Consider the following 18,714-nt stretch of genomic DNA (forward strand, 5'->3'; position numbering starts at 1 on the left):
TGCTAACATCCGCCGTATTTACACTACATGATTTTGACTAGTTGTGCATTAATTCTTATTTCAGACACTCATACCAACCTCGTATTTGGTTTTACGAAATTCGCATATGTATTTTCAAATTATTTCGATATAAATGCTAAATAAAAAAATATCAAACGTTTGTTTATACGAACAACAAGCCCAAACGAATTTTTAACATTGTATATGATTGTTCTAATGACGCGAAACATGAACATGTAAGTAAATAAGAAATAACGAGCTAAGACATAACAAGGAAGAATAGAAATAAAATCAAAATTGAAAAAATGAAAAAAAAATCAAAAGTGTCCCTTTAAAATTTCAAAATCTCAGCATCTCTTAAATATATAGCCGATTTATTGTGTCAGCAAAAATAGGGAGTTTTCCAAAAATATAATTTCATATGTCCGGCATTTTTGTGCGATGTTAATAATCCTAACTAGAGCCAGGCATGTACTCTTTTAAATGCCGTTGGATTTTTTGGATTCGGACGTGATCGTGATTTTGGATTCGGACGTGTATAAAGTATAAATTCTTGATCAGCGTAAAATTCGATGACGATTTAAACAGGTCAGTCTGTCTGTTGTAATCACTCTAGCCTCTAAACGAATTGAGATAGATCGCCGAAATTTAGCATAGAGTTGTCATGTGTCTGCAGGCAGGTCAAGTTCGAAAATGGAATATATCGGCTACATTATGGCATAGCTCCCATACATGGCTAGCACCCAATTTTCAGCATTTAGAGATCTTGAGCTCATTTTCAACCGAATTCGCTGAAATTTGTCACATTGGGTTCTTATTGGGTACCATTTTTTTACTATAAATTGTAAATACTGGTTCACTTTTTCTAGTAGCCCATATTTTACGGTATCCCCCAATTTTCAGTATTTTGGGGGTTTCTATCGTTTTATTGAATCGAATTCGCTATAATTTAATGTTTTTAGTTCTTATTATGTGCCAAATCTCTCCTAAAAAATATGAATATAAGTTAAATTTCCCGGATAGCCCCCATATAAAGGTTCCCCCAATTCTCGGTATTTTGGGGATTTTGAGCTGACTTTTCAACCGAAATCACTGTAATTTGGTATTTTCTAGTCGTATATGGTAACAAATTTCCCTTCCAAAAATTAGTAATATTCCCCTCCTTTTAGGGGTGATTTGTTTCGTGTTTTCAGTGTGTCCCACAATAGTAGTTGGATGTTCTGTACTCGAAATTATGGAATTGTAAGACGATTTTGCCGATTTAGACATCTATTGTTATCATTCTACCTTCGGCAAATAACGAGGTAAAAAACTAGAACGTCAGGTTCGACAATATACTATATCGGCCCGCATTTGAGTCTAGTTCTCATATAATGATATCTATCGATTTTCGGTATTTTTAATATTTAGTGTGATGTTAGGCATAGCACCTCATACAATGATATCTCCAAATGTTCGGTATTTCCTACACGATGCAATCAAGATTGGTCTTGCTTTACGTTTAGCCTTTTTTCTGCAATGCAAAATATTGAACCAGCAGTGGGTAAAATCTTCTGGTTCAATATTTAAATAAAATAAAATATTGTATACGTTGCTGATAGCCTCATATAACTATGCCCTCTAAATTGCAATATTTTGAGGATTTTATAAACATTTTCTACAAGTCTCCAATATAGATCCAATTTTTTTTTTCTATTTTAGAAAAATCTCCATTAAAAATTGCTGAAATTTTTATTTGGTACATGGTATATTATGGTTAGACCTCGGATTTTTGCATATTTTTTATGCTTTATCCGATTGGACTCAAATTTTGTATTTAGGCGTTTCATGCTCCAATTGATCGATATTTGGGGTCATGTTAAAAATATGCAAAATATATGCGAAAAATATGCAAAATATGCAAAAATATGCAAAAATATGCAAAAAATATGCACGGTATGCTAGGTCGATATGCAATAAATATTTGCAAAAAAAAAAAAAATATACAAAATATGCAAAATATAGGCAAAAATATTCTAAATATTTAAAATATACAAAAATATGCAAATAAATATACAAAATATGCAATATATGCAAAATATATTCAAAATATATGCAAAATATGCAAAAATATACAAAATATGCAAACATATGCAAAATATGCAAAAATATGCAAAATGTGCAAAATATGCAAAATATATGCAAAATATGCAAAAATATACAAAAATATACAAAATATGCAAAATATGCAAAATATGCAAAGTATGCGAAAATATGCAAAATATGCAAAAATATACAAAAACATACAAAAATATACAAAAATATACAAAAATATGCAAAATATGCAAAAATATGCAAAATATGCAAAAATATGCAAAATATGCAAAAATATGCAAAATATGCAAAAATATACAAAAATATGCAAAAATATGCAAAGCACGCAAAATATGCAATATATGCAAAAATATGCAAAATATATGCAAAATATGCAAAAATATACAAAAATATACAAAAACATACAAAAATATGCAAAAATATGCAAAACACGCAAAATATGCAATATATGCAAAAATATGCAAAATATATGCAAAATATGCAAAGTATGCAAAAATATGCAATATATGCAAAATATGCAAAAATATACAAAAACATACAAAAATATACAAAAATATACAAAAATATGCAAAATATGCAAAAATATGCAAAAATATGCAAAATATGCAAAAATATAAAAAATATGCAAAAATATGCACGGTATGCTAGGTCGCAATATTAAAGAAAGAACTTTGAAATTTTGCACATATATTATTATTACTCCTAGGATGTTTGGTATTGGAAACGGGATATATCGGTCCACGTTTTAGTATATCCCCATATAACGGTTATATATGTTTGCATGTTTTATACATATATTTAGCAAATTTTTCATAATGCCCCAAAAATCTAACAGTTGAACCATGAAACGCATACATACAAAATTAGATTTCTATAGGTTAAAAAAAATAAAGCACACAAATTCGAAAACTACCATGAAAAATCTTTTTTTTTATTAAAATGATTGCATATGTGAAATATATTGCTCATATTTGCACATATTTTGCATATTTTTGCCTATATTTTTCATATTTTTTCCATATTTCTCGCATATCGACTTAGCATACCGTGCATATTTTTTGCATATTTTGCATATTTTTGCATATTTTGCCTATATTTTGCATATTTTTTGCATATTTTGCATATTTTTTGCATATCTCGTGCATATGCATTATATGCAAATATGCAAAAAATTAAAAATATATGAACCCTTCAAATAATTCTAAATCCTTTGAAACGAATTTGTGTCCAATCAGAATTTCGATATCTTCATTATTAAAAAATATGCAAATATGCAAAATCCGAGGTCTAATTATGGTATACAAATATAGCGTGGTACAATTGTTGGTATAAGTATACTTTTTGGTATGTTTGCTATATTTTCATTTAAATTAACTATCAGTATACCTATGGTGGAGGATATCCAAAGTTCGACCTGTCCGAACTTAATGCCTTTTTCACATGTTTTAATTTATCATCTCAATCGTGTCGTAGTGTTACCATTTCATTCATGGATCTCTTTATATACTCTCTAAAAAATAGGTACGTTGTAGTGACGTCATAGAATTATATCCAGTGGGCTTGCCAAAACGTCTATTAATAGAAATAATAAAAATGTTTTATATTAGACAGATTGTGTAGACTATCATAACTGTTATAAATGAAACTTCTGGAAACAATTATCGCTTAATAAACTTATCAATTAATAGAAATTTCGAATTTATCAAGCCATTAAGGTTTGCAATTTATTTAAGATTTTTATGACCTGCACCATAAGGTGAAGTGTTTACTAACAGTGTCATTCTGTTTGCAAGCTTTCGAAATATTCGTTCGAGATCCCACATAGTATATTTTTGGTATATAAAATGGTAATATCCCATTTATTTTTCTAGAATAATGGCTGTTATTAGACATGAGACTGAACAACAAACATATTTGCAGAAGAATATATATAGTAAATTTTTAATATAAGCCACAAACCCGGCGTGTGGTCCTAGGCAGAATTTCAAATAATAATATACAAATTATATCTCAAAAAACACTACTAAAAATCTATATCGAAGAAAAACAAAATTTATATGAATATTTACTTCCCAAAAAATCTTAAAATATTTTGATTGAAAATAAATTGATTGCATTTTTTTCTATTCCTTAGAATAACAACAACATGATTAGGAAAACATGAATTATCCATCTCTTATTCGTTCAAAACTCAATTTATCCCTGTTACTTACCATTACCATCGCTTCCTCGTCTTTTTTGTTTGTTTTTATTTCAATTAAGCAATTGATTCTTTTTTTCTTTTGTCCACATCGATAATCGACATAATATATTTTGCATGTGTTCACATTCGTGAATCATTGTTTAATAACAAAGGATTATGAAATAACAATGCAGTTTGTTATTGTTGTTCTTTGGTTGGTAATACTTGTCCTGATTACACATTCCATTTCAATTGCGTTACAACATTTGTTCTACATTTCACACAAGCTATTCGTGTTTTTGTTGTTTTGCGTGTCAAAAGTGCGCCTGTTGCCGGAGAAAAGCTGAGGATACGTAATAGCAGACGTTTGTCCTTGTTGTGCCATCTATTACAACATATAAACGACGCTATCCATTTACCTATTACCTCTGTGTGTGACACGATGCGATAATGCACTTGTTGTCCTCCAGTTACCTGTAGTATTTTTGGTTTGTTGTTTATTTTGTTGTTGGGTTATCGATTTTTTTTTAATTTCTAAATATAAATTGGCGGATATGGTGAATAGAGAAGAATAATAGCCAAGCATATATGATTGATTAGTTGCTGATGATAATCTTGAACGATGTTAATGGACAACCATAACTCATATATTTAGTAATCAGAATTGGAGGGACTATTTTCAAAACCCAGTAAACATTTTTGACAAATTTGACTTATTATTTAATCACAGAAAGATAAAAAGTGGGAATTTGCTGCACAATCTATAAGTAATTCGGTTCGAAAACGGGTAAAAAATCATAGAAATACGGAAAAAAGTTTTATGGGACCATATCTAAAGTGGACCAATTCGAAGTCGTCGTAGGATTTTCTCTATGTTTTTGTGGGTTCCAAATGTTCTATATCCTCCATACTACGTTGAAAGATATTATTTCTGATCTATACTTATCAATTAGATACAGGATTTACGCTTCGCTTTGTTCAAGGGTTTTTATTACTTTCTTTTTGAAAATTTACATAGCAATAGGCAGGGCATTATTTCTTTGTTATCGAGGGAAGGATTAGAGTCAAGATACCCCGCCACGACCGAGCTGGTCGTTTGTACCATGCCGTGACTCTTACAGCTTTGAACACTTTGACATCGTCCATTAAAACAGTAATAAAATATTTATATCAAGCTTAAACTATGTCATATGTATATTAATTGTGTAAAGATTACATATGTACCTATTAGTTAAAAGTTATAAGAAATCAACGATTGTAATATAAACAATTTTATAAGGCTCGAAAGAAAAAAAGTGTTCAAAGGTGCCCCCTCTCCCCTATGGATTTACATCCAAAGATCAAACCATATTTATAAAATTTGACCAACCAATAAGAACTCAAATTAAAGCCAATAGAAATGGATTCCTCAAATCGTAAAAATTAGTAGTTTCGTTATATTTGGGGCTAGATCAATATTGATCGTTTTAGTAAGAAGTAAGATTTGACACCCAATATATCAGCCTAAACCAAAAAGAAGGATAAAGAGGATTTAAATATAAATACAATATTAGATGGGATATACATTTCAAAAAATGAAAAAAATTGTTTTTAGTTAGTATTTTTATTGAATTGAATTTGAAAATAAAACATATGTCAAAATTCGCCAATATAGTTATATGAATTACAGTTTCTTCCCCAATAATATTATGGAATACAAAATACATTGCGTGTGTGGGTTTTCCATTTGTTGGCATTGTGGCATTTCTATTGGATGTCTGTCGGTATGATTTAAATCAACAGTTCTGTACATAAATACACGTAGAAGAAAGGGTTCATTCTACAATTAAATATTACAGATACTTTATTTAATATTGCGAAAGCAAAGGATATATTTGAGATGGAATAAAAATTAACTATAATTGAACTAACATTTACCATCTACTTCGTAAGCGGAAAATGGATATTGCGGAATCAATAATGAATTTTAAATGTCAAATAAACGAAAATAAAAAGTTAGACAAATTAAATAATGCAAAAAAAGCAGGAAGCGGTCCTAGAGTGAAAAATTTGGTTTTGGGAACCTAGAAGGACACATTTATAAAAGGTGATGTTTTTGAATTATGTCGTAATGATTTTTTTCCTGTTACCTTTAAAGTTCATGAATAAACCAGTAAGGAAAGTACAAAAGTCGGACGGGTCGATTATATGATACCCTTCACCACTTTGGGTACATACAAGAGGTGTTAATATTTACAATATCCTGTAGATAGAACAGACATAGAATCTTTGGAGGACTATTGAGATGGAATCGAACGAAATTAAATGTGTTATCTAGATCGATATTTGAACCAATTAATCTGAAATCAATGAAAAATTGCTTGTCAAACGGACAGACTCTGTGGGGTGCCATTTGTAGTAACCGAGTAAAATTATGTATGGGAGCTGTATATAAATTTCTTCCAATATATAAATTTCCTCCAATAGGGTTCGTTCTTGGGCCAAATAAGTGAACTGTTCCAAATGTCATCCAAATCGGATCACAAATGCGACCTGTACTTTGTTAACAAAAACACATGGACGGACGGACAGACGGACGGACATGCGTAAATCAACTCAGAAATTGATTCTATGCATATTCTCAAAAGGAACCATGGGTCTATCTCGATTGCACAAAGACATAATACCCTGTACCACAGTGTCGTGAAGTGTATAAAAATGTTATATCTTTACTTACGGATGTAGCATTTTTTTATATTTTTGAGATTTCAGCCAAACATATTCTCCATTTGAAACATATCCTCCCTCAATCTCGAGTCCTTGTGCGTCTTTTTCGTCCTTTTTTCTTGAACGGAAAACACAATACCACAATTTTTTGCGTAGTGTAATTTATATTAGATTATGCATTGCTAAATCTTAACGCCTTCTTCAAATTTCTTCCGGTGCATTCAAATTGTTGAGCAATTGAATGATATGAGAAATGTCTATATCGTCGATTTGTTAAATACTCGTTCCATATAAATATATATCTGCTGGCATGCATACACATATACATATAATATATAATTGTAAATGAATAGTAATTGACGATACATAATAATTGTCGTCACATTCTAAGTACATTTGTGGTGGGTGGCAGAGGGTTTCGATTTTTTTTTTTTGTTTTGTGTGAATGGGACCGAACTTGCCGTAGTATTTCTAAGCGATTAAGATGTAAACCTGTTTACAAACGAATGCATTTTCGATTTGTTTTTGGTTTATTTTACTCCTGCTGTTGTCATTCATTGTTTTTTCAGCTTTTCGTCTTCTTTGCATGGTGGCTGTTTAGGTTTTTCATTGATTTCTGAGCAAGTTCAAGAATAGCCCGCCATTCTTATTTGTGTTTTTTCTTCTTTTATAGATTGCCCATAACGTCAATTACAAGAACAAACACACACACATTCGTACTAGCTGTTCGGTTGCCTGTACAACTGTCTGTTGATTCAGTCGACAGCAGACGTTTCTTCTGATAGGTCTTTGTTTTAATGTTTAGTAAAAACTTTTGTTGATTTTCTGGGCAAAGGAAAAAAGTGCATTGTATTTTAAGCGGATTAATATTCTTGTTCGCATTATAAATAATTTTCCATATTTATGTGTCCGGCCGCGTAACCCCACAAAGTTTTTGTGTAGCCGACGGGTTGAAAATACAACAAAAACGTCATAATATAACAAGTGTTGGTGGAAAATGGAAAAACTATAATCCCCGCGTAAAATGGGGTGATCGTCTGAAAAAAAGTTTGGCTTATGAAAAAATATTTAAAACTTAATATTGCTTTCCAGTGTGAACTATAACCGCGTACAATAAACATCACATACGGACAACGGGTGCACCATTGGTGCTAGGGAATTCGTTCCGACCAGCCTATGCAGCCTATTTTTCATTAATAATCACCCAGAAGGAATAATATTTATAGTTTTTAATTTAATAAACGGTAAATTTCAAATATAATAGAATTATTTTTTTTAATTTTATTAAAAGTGTGCCATATTTCATTTAATTAATGGCTTGTGTGAATTTCAAATGAATTTGGTGAATGTATATACAAATTCAATTTGAATAATATATTTTAAATGAATTAGTGGATTTTTAATATACAAAAAATGCATTCGACAACATATATGCAATACAAATATAAAAAACAATTCAAAAGTATAACCTCTGAACTTTTTGTCATAGTTCAAAATGTGGAAATGAATCGTTTTCATGGTATGTTAGTGCCAAAAAAATGTATGTCCTTATAAAGGAATGTACACTATTCTTCACATGAACTTTTTAAATGTTTCAGTAAATCAAAAAAGGACTTTTTATTGTGCTGAAATTCTAATTAGTAGTTTGTGAAATATTGTCGAAGGATAATAATTATTTTCGATGTATAATAATATTGTTTATTAAATTAAAAAAAAAAACTGATGAAAATATTTTACTGTTAACAAATTAAGAAGGATATCAAAGGAAATAAATCTAAATTTCTGAATTCACTATGGAAGACTTTCCACTTCTTCAATGTATTGTTCAATGGACCGAATACCGAATCCAACCAGGAATGTCCTTCTTCTCCACCAGCATGAGTTTAATACACTATCATGGCAAGACAATGCTACCTACTAGCATCATTATGGATTTATGCCATACAGTAGTCAACGAAAAAAACGAAAAAAATTGAAAATGTTGTTATTATAAGCGGAAATAAACTATTTTCTTATATGCCGCGTTGATAAATGTTTTCCTAATTAGTGAAAACAAAAATCAAACTTGGTTTAGAATAAATAATTGCAATGTTGTAAATGTAGTTAAAACGGCATATACATTAGAATTATTTACCGGGTTAACCTACTTTATGAGGATTTATTTGACATATATGCAAAGGAATTGACAAATGAAACCCACTGGTTTAACGAAATCCGGTTAAATGTAAACGTACTATAAGCTCTATTTTTTTAGCACAATAGTCGAACACTTTGTTTTTCTCGAATAACTGTAATTATAAGCGGTGACTTTTAACTTTTGTTAATTTTTGAAGCCGATAATTATTTTTAAATAAAAATATTCAATGTCGGGTAAAGTGGTCCACTATAAAAAAGTGGGACCTTTTCATGAGGACGTGTTCGAAACATGGGCGCATTTAATATGCGACGAGGTATTCTATCCTCTGAAAACTCGATATGCGAAATTACAGCTGCTTCGGTTTGATAATGAAGCTAGGACCTTCAAAATAAGGCAAATGGTAAGGGTACCGCCCCATTTGCCTTATTTTGGTTGCTATTTTAAAACATGAACCTAAATATTTTTGCATACTTTGTTACCCAAAATTGCAATAAATTTAAATTTATCACAACCTACCTTTTAACTTACTGATCCACATTACCCACACATACCAAGATATTTTTAATTGTCAATAACACATAGACAAATATACCGCTATATTGTGAAAACAAGTTGTTTTAATTTTTTCTGTCCACAATATAAAAAAGTTATCTATATGTTTTTCTAATTAGTGAAAGCAAACATTAAACATTGTGTTAAGTTTTGATTTAAACGGAATATTATTTTTGAATAAAAAATTAAAGTCGGGTAATGTGGACCACTATAAAAAAGGTGGACATTTTCATGGAGACTAATTCGATGTATGGGCTTCTGAAAACTCGATATGGGCACATTCGTGGCCACTTACACGACTTTCGGGTTTCTAGAAAAGTCTATATAACAAATTACATTATATATTCTATTATGTTTAAGGACACACATGGAGCGAACCCCTTTAATGCCTATTTTAAAACATGGACCCATGATGGTTCCCTACTATTGTTTCGTATCACCTCACCATCACCTTCTCCTTTCGTTTACGAAAGGCTGGTATCGTCTTCTTGATACTAGAGCTAGCTTTGCCGCTCTCTGCAAACGGAGTCTCGTTGCAATCTTCTTCGATTCGGGATTGAACTTGTTTTTTCTTCGGGAATCAGATTTGGTATTTGTCTACTCTTATGCAGACCTAATCCTCTTCGTCACTTCTGAGAAAGTAGAGGGAAGTACAGGGCTATCCTTGGGAGTTATGAGTTAGTTTTCATCTTTGTGCACAAGATAATTGCTAATTCCTCCTGCATTTGGGAGTTTCAGTCCTCGACTCCTTGATATACTCCTTGGATGGTTGGTATTGAAAATGGGAAATCGGTATGGTATTTTGAGGCTTTTGGGTTGTAATTTTATAATTTGGGTTCTCATTGAGTAGAAAACTTCCCTCCAAAATTTTTCGGAATGGTTTTTCAAAAAAAATCGGAAGGAGCATTCGAGTTTCTTTACAAAATTCGGGAGAAAAATGGAAATTTTGAGGCAATTTTCGATTTTCTGCACAATTTTGGACAAAACTCTAAAGAAACCTGCTCTGGATAGAAAATAAAATGAAAAAAATGAAACATCTTAATTGTGTTGATTTATAAAAAATTCTGAAATTTCTCGCATGGTTAGAGATGGACAGTGGATAAATACCCGGAAAATGGGGTAAATACCCGGTATTTACTATATCGAATCGCTTATACCACATCTTATATCCTATTTCCGGGTTTCTGTTATCAAATCAATTTAAAATGCATAATTTTGCAATACATTAAACACGTGGGTAAAATACCCGAGTATTTACCCGAAAATTGGGTATAAACTTATTAACTGGTGTACCACATGACGTAGGCTGCTAAAATTTGGCTCACATGTTTTTAATGTCAAACCTAATACTAAATAGTTCCGTTCCAGAACCTAAAACAATCTACTAATTTTACAAGTTTTGCCACTTTTTACTCGAAATCCGTTCCTCAACCCTCAATACTGGTAAAACATTGACTAAAATATAAGAGAGCCCAAAACAAAATCGCGTTCTCTTTGTAAACTTTTTACTCGAGAAATTTGGTCGAGTAAAAATGGTAAACAGGAATGCCTACTTCTGATTGGCTGTTATGTTGATTTTGAAGTATTGTCATCTAATTTTGGCATATTTACTAGATTTGCGTTCCCGAAATTATTTTGTACTTTGAGAGCAATTTTGAAATGTTTCCCTTTTACTAGATTTACTATTAAACAAGTACTGAAACAGACCTAATATTTTCAAAAACACGGTTTTTATAATTTTAAAATTTATTTTCCATAAATTTAATTTATTAATTTACGTTTATTATTTATAACCTATTATACAATAATAATCAAACATCAATTGCTTATTTATTTCCAGATAAAAATGAACTAATTCAAAAGATATCCTGAAGCAAACAAAATAGTTGCAGAATCAAAATAAAAAAACATTAAGAAAATGTTATCCACCGAAACAGTGAGTGCCACAATAACATGTGATAGGGCTTCGCCCATGGACATTAGTGATGACAATTTGAACGTCACTGGAAACACAACAACAACAGCAATAACTGTAACTACAGAAAACCACCAAGTAAACAATAATAATGACCAAAATGACCTCCCTCGGCAAGAGAATCCTGAAACTTTAAAATGTGATAAAAATCCAATCGCCAATTGCCATGAAATCGATGATAATGCCACCCACGATGACAATGATAATGAAGTGGAAGCGGCAGAGGAAGAAGACGACGATGAGTTCTTCACAACCAACAATTATAGTTTATCCGAAGCACAAACAGATATCAACAGTTTGGAGGACGTAGAGGATGACATATTCATTGACAGTGAAGAACAGGTGGAGGGTGACGAATGTGGTCTCACCAAATTGTACCTGAACGAAGTGGAAATTGACAGAAATGAGGAAGAGCAAACCATTACGGAGCTGGTCAATGCTGCTGGTGCTGATAAACTAATGCAAGTGTAGGTTTCCATTTTCACGATGAGAAAACTCAGTTAATATCATTAATTTACTATTTTCTTATATTTTCCAAAACACCCACAGAGAAGAGAACAAGAGTATGCGTGTGGCAATCGGAGTGATACTCAGATTGATATTCCCCCTAGCCAATGGTGTCGTCCGAGGTATTAAAGGCATCAGAGATGTGCGATTTTTAAGAGTTTTCCGTAGTTTAGCTTCTAGCCGCCAGTCTTTATCTAATCTATTTGCTTTTGCCGCTAATACCATATCCATGAATTTGTCCTCCGTACAAGGTAAGTTGGATCGTACAGATTCAAGCTAATGTCGAATGTTGTTTCACAAGTTGCTACCGTTTTAGTGTCACATCGTCTTGAGCCCATATTAAAATTGCTGAAAATTCGCAAATCTCGAGACGGCATTGAAAGTTTACCCGACGTACCCAATTCCTTGCCCAGTAGCCCTGAAATGTTGACACCGCCAACACCGGGTACCCCAACATCGCCGGTATTTTCGCCATTTTTCCGTGAGCCAAGACCTTCATTACCGAATTTTCACGCAGCATCACGCAAACAGATTGCCCTCGAGGAACAAATGGCTCCCAAATGTTGTACCATCAATATTTTGGCCGAACCACCGCCCGGACAGCCTATACGGGCTGATATTGTTTTCATACACGGTTTGCATGGTTCTTTGGTGAACACCTGGAAGCAGGGCTTGTGGGAAAATGAACGGAAGCCGGTTGAATTCGATCGTCCACCGAAACCACCAGTACGTCCGCCCAAGAGGCCAAGACATTCGCGTAGTACACCTCTGCATGCCCCGCTGAAGCAGAAAAGAGCACGTTTTGTCCACCCGGAACATAAACAGTCCTACTATATTGAATCCATAGACGAATTGGAGGATGCTGAGTAAGTGGGAAATGTTGTGAAAACATTTGAAAAATGTATTTCTAATGATTGTCTTATCGTTTTCAGATATTCCTTTGTGTGTGGAGAACCCAAGGATGTACAAGTTTGCGATGGCGTTGAATATAGTTTTCCCACTTTCCGTTTGCGCATGAACGACAATGGACGTCTGCTGCAAGGTGAAATTGATTCCATACTCCAAAAAGTTCAAAATTCCTCGACTGAGGACAAAGAGAATGCCGATGATACCACCAACAACACACCGAACAAAAAACAAAAATCAACAAAACCCTCTCCCAATGATCCCAACTATTCCAAATGTTGGCCCGGAGATTGGCTACCAATTGATTGTCCAGGTGTTCGCGTGATTGCCGTAAACTATACCACCGATCAATATTTGTGGCGTCCATTGTGGAAGAAAAAGGAGCCACGTTCGGGTCTCACCCAACGGGCCAGAGAAATGGCCGAATTGCTCATACAACATCGTGTCGGCTACGGCCATCCAATTGTTTGGGTTGGCCATTCGAAGGGCGGTCTCTTTGTTAAACAAATTATTGTTGATGCCTGGGAAAGTGGTCGCCCGGCAACGGCTCCATTTTGGCGTTCCTCAAAAGGCTGTTTCTTTTATTCGGTACCGCATCGTGGTTCACATTTGGCCAGTATCAAAGCTCCATTCTTAACGCGTTCCGTAGAGTTAATAGATATTGAAAAGAGTAAGTGGGATGTGTTACTAATTTTTGTGGAAATAATTAAATATTTGTTTTATTGCAGATAGCAAATATCTCTTGGATTTACATCGTCGTTTTGTTGGCCTTTATCATTTGGGCCATTTGAAAATTGAAGTGTTCAGTTTTGTGGAAACGGCATTAACCTTAATGTCGGTTTTATATTTGCGAATTGTTGGTGTGGACTCAGCAGGTGAGTTTTAGTTATTTATATTTATTGGCATCCTATAGTATAATCCAATATCCACAAATTTCTTTCAGATCCTGGCATTGGTGATGTCTGCGGCATACGTTTGGACCATCGAGAAATTTGTAAACCACGCAATCGTGATTGTATTTTGTACAAACAATTAGTTAATATGATTAACAAAGTTTGTTAAGCGGAACAACTATCTACTATGTTGTTGTTTTTTTATTTGTTTGTTAGAACAACATACAAACATACATATATTTTTACACACTTTTTTTATAATAACTACAAGCCATTTGAATTTGTTAGTTTTAGTTTATGTTTAAGGTAACCAATACACAAAAGAAACAAATATTTTTTTACAGATAAAAAACAAAACAAGAAGAAACAAAAAATACTATACATTACAAATGTGAATCCATTCAGGAAATTATGTACCAAGATTTGTTTAAAACACGAATTGTGATCTGTTTTTTAAAAGTGAAATGTGATTTATGTGATTTGCTGATATTCAAAATAAAATAGAATTTTTTTCTGTTTCTTTTATTACGAATAATAATTAAGGATAATTGTATTTTGGAAAGTGTATGCAGCGAGTTTTATGTTTTCATTATAAGGAGAGATAAAATGCTATAAAATCTGTAATTATAGATGAACATTACAGGGCAACAATTTCTGATAGTATTGAAGTATTTCTATGAAGTTTCTCGTATAATTAAAAATTATATTATGGAACTGTTGTTCCTTTTGTGAAACCCAATGTATACTACATTTAACTTAAAGTATGATTGTATATCCCTCTGTTACTCCACCAATATAATCCATTGTAAATTTGTTCTTTTATATACAGAGGGATTAAATTCCTATATGTTTTCTTAGATTTCCGTTCTTAAAAAATAAAACATAAAATATAGTTTTACATACACCGTTTAACAAGAAGTTAAAAATGTGATTTTATTTTATCAACTTGTAATTAGATCAAGCCCATATATAATTTCTGAACATGTTATTTAATTGTGTTCTCATGCATAATTATTTTTTAGAGAACGAAAGCATGAGCACAATAACGCTAAATTGTTAAAGTTGTTTTTTTTTTCAATAAACTGTAATGTCAATGATGTTAAATGATTTATTTTATTTGTCTGTTGCAGAAACTGGAAGAATGTAAGAATTGTGCTACGATAACAATTTTTTCTTTATGAAGATATGTAATATTGTTTGAACGTAAAACGTAAGTGTATAAACGTAGTTTTTTAAGTCATGATAATTGGAGGGATTATGTATTAAGGAATGAAAGGTTCGCTGTCGTCCATTTTCAACTTGAACTGGCTATTTTGCATGGATGGAATCAACTACTTTTTAATACGATAACGAATTTTCGTTTATGATATTGAAAAAAAAAATAGTATAATCTAGTAAATCCCTTACGGGAACACACCATTTATGTACAAATTATGATGGTTTAAAAACCTACGTTTGCAGTATACATTTCTATAAATAAAATAAAATCGTAATCAATAGCCATAATTTGAAATTCTGTAATTTTTAACCGAATTTTTTTACCTAGCTTAATATATTTTATAGCTTGGTATTCGGTGGATAATAGGCGATTTACCAAAAAATCTTTGGAATCCCATTTCCTTTCCCTAACAATTGGTATATGAACGTTTCCAAAATACTACCAACATGACTCCACAGTCTGGATTTGGGGATATCATTGAAAAATAATGTTGGACATGGAATAAACTCTAACTGAAAAATGTCAATATTGGTTCTCTCACAAGTGGAAAACGGGTTTGTACATAATTGATAATTGTTCCCATATTTAATCCCTTACAGACTTCGCTGAGTTAATTGTAAGATCAAATTATTTCTTAAAATCTGTTTATTTCCCGAATTCAACATGGCTTCAAAAATAATTCTCCTTTGTTTTATACAAGCAACGAATTTCTAATCTATTAAATAATAATAATTGAATTAAAAATCTTACATAATTTTAATCTGTATATCAATTTTTTAGGTTTATTTTTTCTGGCCTTAATGTCCATTCTTTTGTAAAAACTGGAAATAATCTCCAATTGTCATAAAACGAGCAAACAGGTTTGGTTTTATATTTATATAGAGCAAACCTCAAGTTTTTGAGATATCCGTTTGCTTCGCGTTTACTAATGGCGTAGTTTCTACTTGACCAACGTAAAAAAAAACATTTCAAAAGAGAAGTCTACCCAGATACCGGGTAGCTGCAAAACTAATATACTTATATTTAGAACCAATTTTCTATTGCTTTTTATATAACAATTTATATGAATATTGTTATTACTTTTCTATATTCGGACCATGTCATAATTATGGAAGATAGTCTCATTTGAGATAATTATAATGGAAACCCTTTTTAATTTTTTACTCATATATCTATTTCAAATAAAATGTAAAATAAATTCCATAAAATTTTATGTCATGATACAGACATGTCATGATACAGACATACATTTATGCAAACACAAAATTCTAAAAACTATTAGATTTAAGAAATGTTATCATTAGGCTTAATGTATATAAGTGTGTTTTGCTTAAATACTACATTTGTACCTACATACATTCATATTAATGTAATCATAATTGATAATAAAAATTATTGTATCCAACAATTTTGTAATTCAATAAAAAATAATTTTTGTTGTTTTTATTTGCATTCTATGTTGATGTCCTTGGACATGAAATTATTTACTTTCAAGTAAATTATTCATGAAATAAATTTAGTGTGGACGGGGACTAATGGATATTTTCTGTTACTCCTATTGGGAACATATGTCTTCCACAAAGCATTGCATAGTGCCACGACCGAACCTACCCTACGTCCTAGGAGAACAAATTTATTAATGAGAATTGGTAATTGGAATTAATATAATATTTTATATTGTTATATCAAATAGTTTTGGCTATAAAAGGGGTTCAAATCTGATCATTTTGTTTTTATTTTGTTTGCTGTAGATGTTTTAAACTAGGATTCATTGTTCTTTAATGTAAATGTTTACAGTTATTTGTACCTTTGGCACTTTGTTTATATACTTTGTAAAGTACATTTTAAAATTAGTGCAGTAGAAAATAAGTTTTAACAAAGAACCGATTTTTTTTTTTGGTATGAAAAGTGTGTTTTCAACGGAAAGTAAATTCAGCTACAGATGCTTGCGGATCTAAGAGTTATTTAACCTTTTAGATACCACCTTATAAACAATTTTGTTCATGGCATTGATATGAAAAATACACAACACTACCTTCGGAGTGGCTTTCACAAGATGCAATCGAGAAATATCACAAAATAACTAGGAACAACTCGAAAATTTAGTAGAACCGAGTCAAAAAAGGATTTATTTTCAGTATTTTTTATATAAATCCCACTCTGTTCATCCTTGAACGACCATAAAATAAAGGCCCGATATTATTACATGGAATATACTATTTCTTACATTAGGGAAGACAATATATACCTGTATGTTTTGTAAATCTGATGAATGATAAGTCAGAAATGTATATCAAATATTTGTTGTTTATTAATAAAAGGTAAAAAATTAAACACACTATTTTAATTGAATATAACGATTTTATAGAATATATAGGCTATTCTGAAACGTGGTCCAACAACAATACTTGTTTCTGTCTTCTCCCAACGTAGAAGAAAACTGCAAATTTTCAGCGATTTTGCCTGAATATTAAACGATTTTATTTTAACTTTCATTATGTGAGAACTTTACCAAATCTTGGTCCGATCTATTCAATTTTTCATCACTTGATTCCGGTTGTGCTGAAGTGCGATATCTATAGTTTTTGGTGGAGATCGGATGATATTTAGGTGATTATATGAACCAAAAAGTTGTTTTTTTTTGTCAGTGTTTCCTGTCGCTGAAGAGGTCGCATTTATAACCCAATAAATACGGAAAGGGAATCTAGTCAACGAAAAAGCCTGGCTCAGTCATTATATCATAGCGATCGGTAAATATGTTTCTAATCAAATGAACCAGGACTTTTGCATGACATTACATGAGGATCTATGATTTATATACACGGATATGTGAATTATACTAAAATTGTTACAGAATTTTTACATTATAATATTGTTTAGTAGTACAGTCGACGCCCGATATAGCGAATCAGGCCCATTCGTTATATCGCGAAGTTTTAAGGTGCTATTTTATTTAAAAACAAAAAAGTTAAACCACTTTTCAATGGATTTCCAACAAAAAATATATGATTGGGAAATGTTCGTTATATGCGATAGTCAGTGTAAAAGCTCGACCATTTTCCTCATTCGTAATATCCCGAATTCGTTAAACTGAGTATTAGTTATACCGGGCGTCGACTGTAATAATATCACACCAGTAGATGGATATCTCGCGAAATTCTTCAACGACACACAATTATTTTCGCACAAAACTCAAGTTCAGTGGTTCACTGCTCCGCTCACTGCTTAAACATTGGAAAATCAAATTTATAATTTAAAACATCCGGACACATCAATGTGAAATCGAAAAACGGCACTTTTTTGTGGGTGATACCAAATTTTTTTTTAAATTGCTAGGTGATAGATCGAGTTTATAAAGTGCTACATCTAGCACTAAAAGTGCTAAATTGGCAACACTTGTTACAGTACATCCTAGATAGCAGTACTTCCGTTATTAATTTTCATGACTTTTGTTTTCTTGATATTAATTTCAAGTCTAACATGGCGAGTCAGTTTCTCCAGATCTTATAATTTTGACTGCAGTCAACATCTTGTGAGAGATAT

General features: G+C 31.8%; 2 protein-coding genes across 2 annotated transcripts in view; one reads left to right on the forward strand and one right to left on the reverse strand.

Moving 5' to 3' along the window:
• The window catches only part of LOC133332905 (homeotic protein deformed), a 169,570-nt gene that overhangs the window by 91,883 nt on the left and 58,973 nt on the right, over nt 1-18,714 (reverse strand). The gene's annotated exons all lie outside the window — the stretch shown is intronic.
• On the forward strand, nt 12,197-14,156 carry LOC133332908 (uncharacterized). Its single transcript, XM_061541277.1, has 5 exons — nt 12,197-12,404; nt 12,470-13,019; nt 13,086-13,729; nt 13,788-13,934; nt 14,003-14,156. Exons 1-5 carry the CDS (start codon nt 12,212-12,214, stop codon nt 14,119-14,121), a joined length of 1,653 nt encoding a protein of 550 aa, XP_061397261.1. The 5' UTR covers nt 12,197-12,211; the 3' UTR covers nt 14,122-14,156.

The sequence above is a fragment of the Musca vetustissima genome, unplaced genomic scaffold, assembly GCF_032173495.1.
Source record: "Musca vetustissima isolate MV318-11 ecotype Yass unplaced genomic scaffold, APGP_CSIRO_Mvet_v1 utg1079, whole genome shotgun sequence".
NCBI lineage: Eukaryota > Metazoa > Arthropoda > Insecta > Diptera > Muscidae > Musca > Musca vetustissima.

Excerpts from the sequence above, each read along its gene's own strand:
- LOC133332908 (XM_061541277.1), top strand. The coding sequence starts at position 12,212 with ATGCGTGTGGCAATCGGAGTGATACTCAGATTGATATTCCCCCTAGCC. Across the intron at positions 13,020-13,085 it reads GACGAATTGGAGGATGCTGA|ATATTCCTTTGTGTGTGGAG; the intron begins GTAAGTGGGAAA and ends TATCGTTTTCAG. Across the intron at positions 13,935-14,002 it reads TGTTGGTGTGGACTCAGCAG|ATCCTGGCATTGGTGATGTC; the intron begins GTGAGTTTTAGT and ends AATTTCTTTCAG.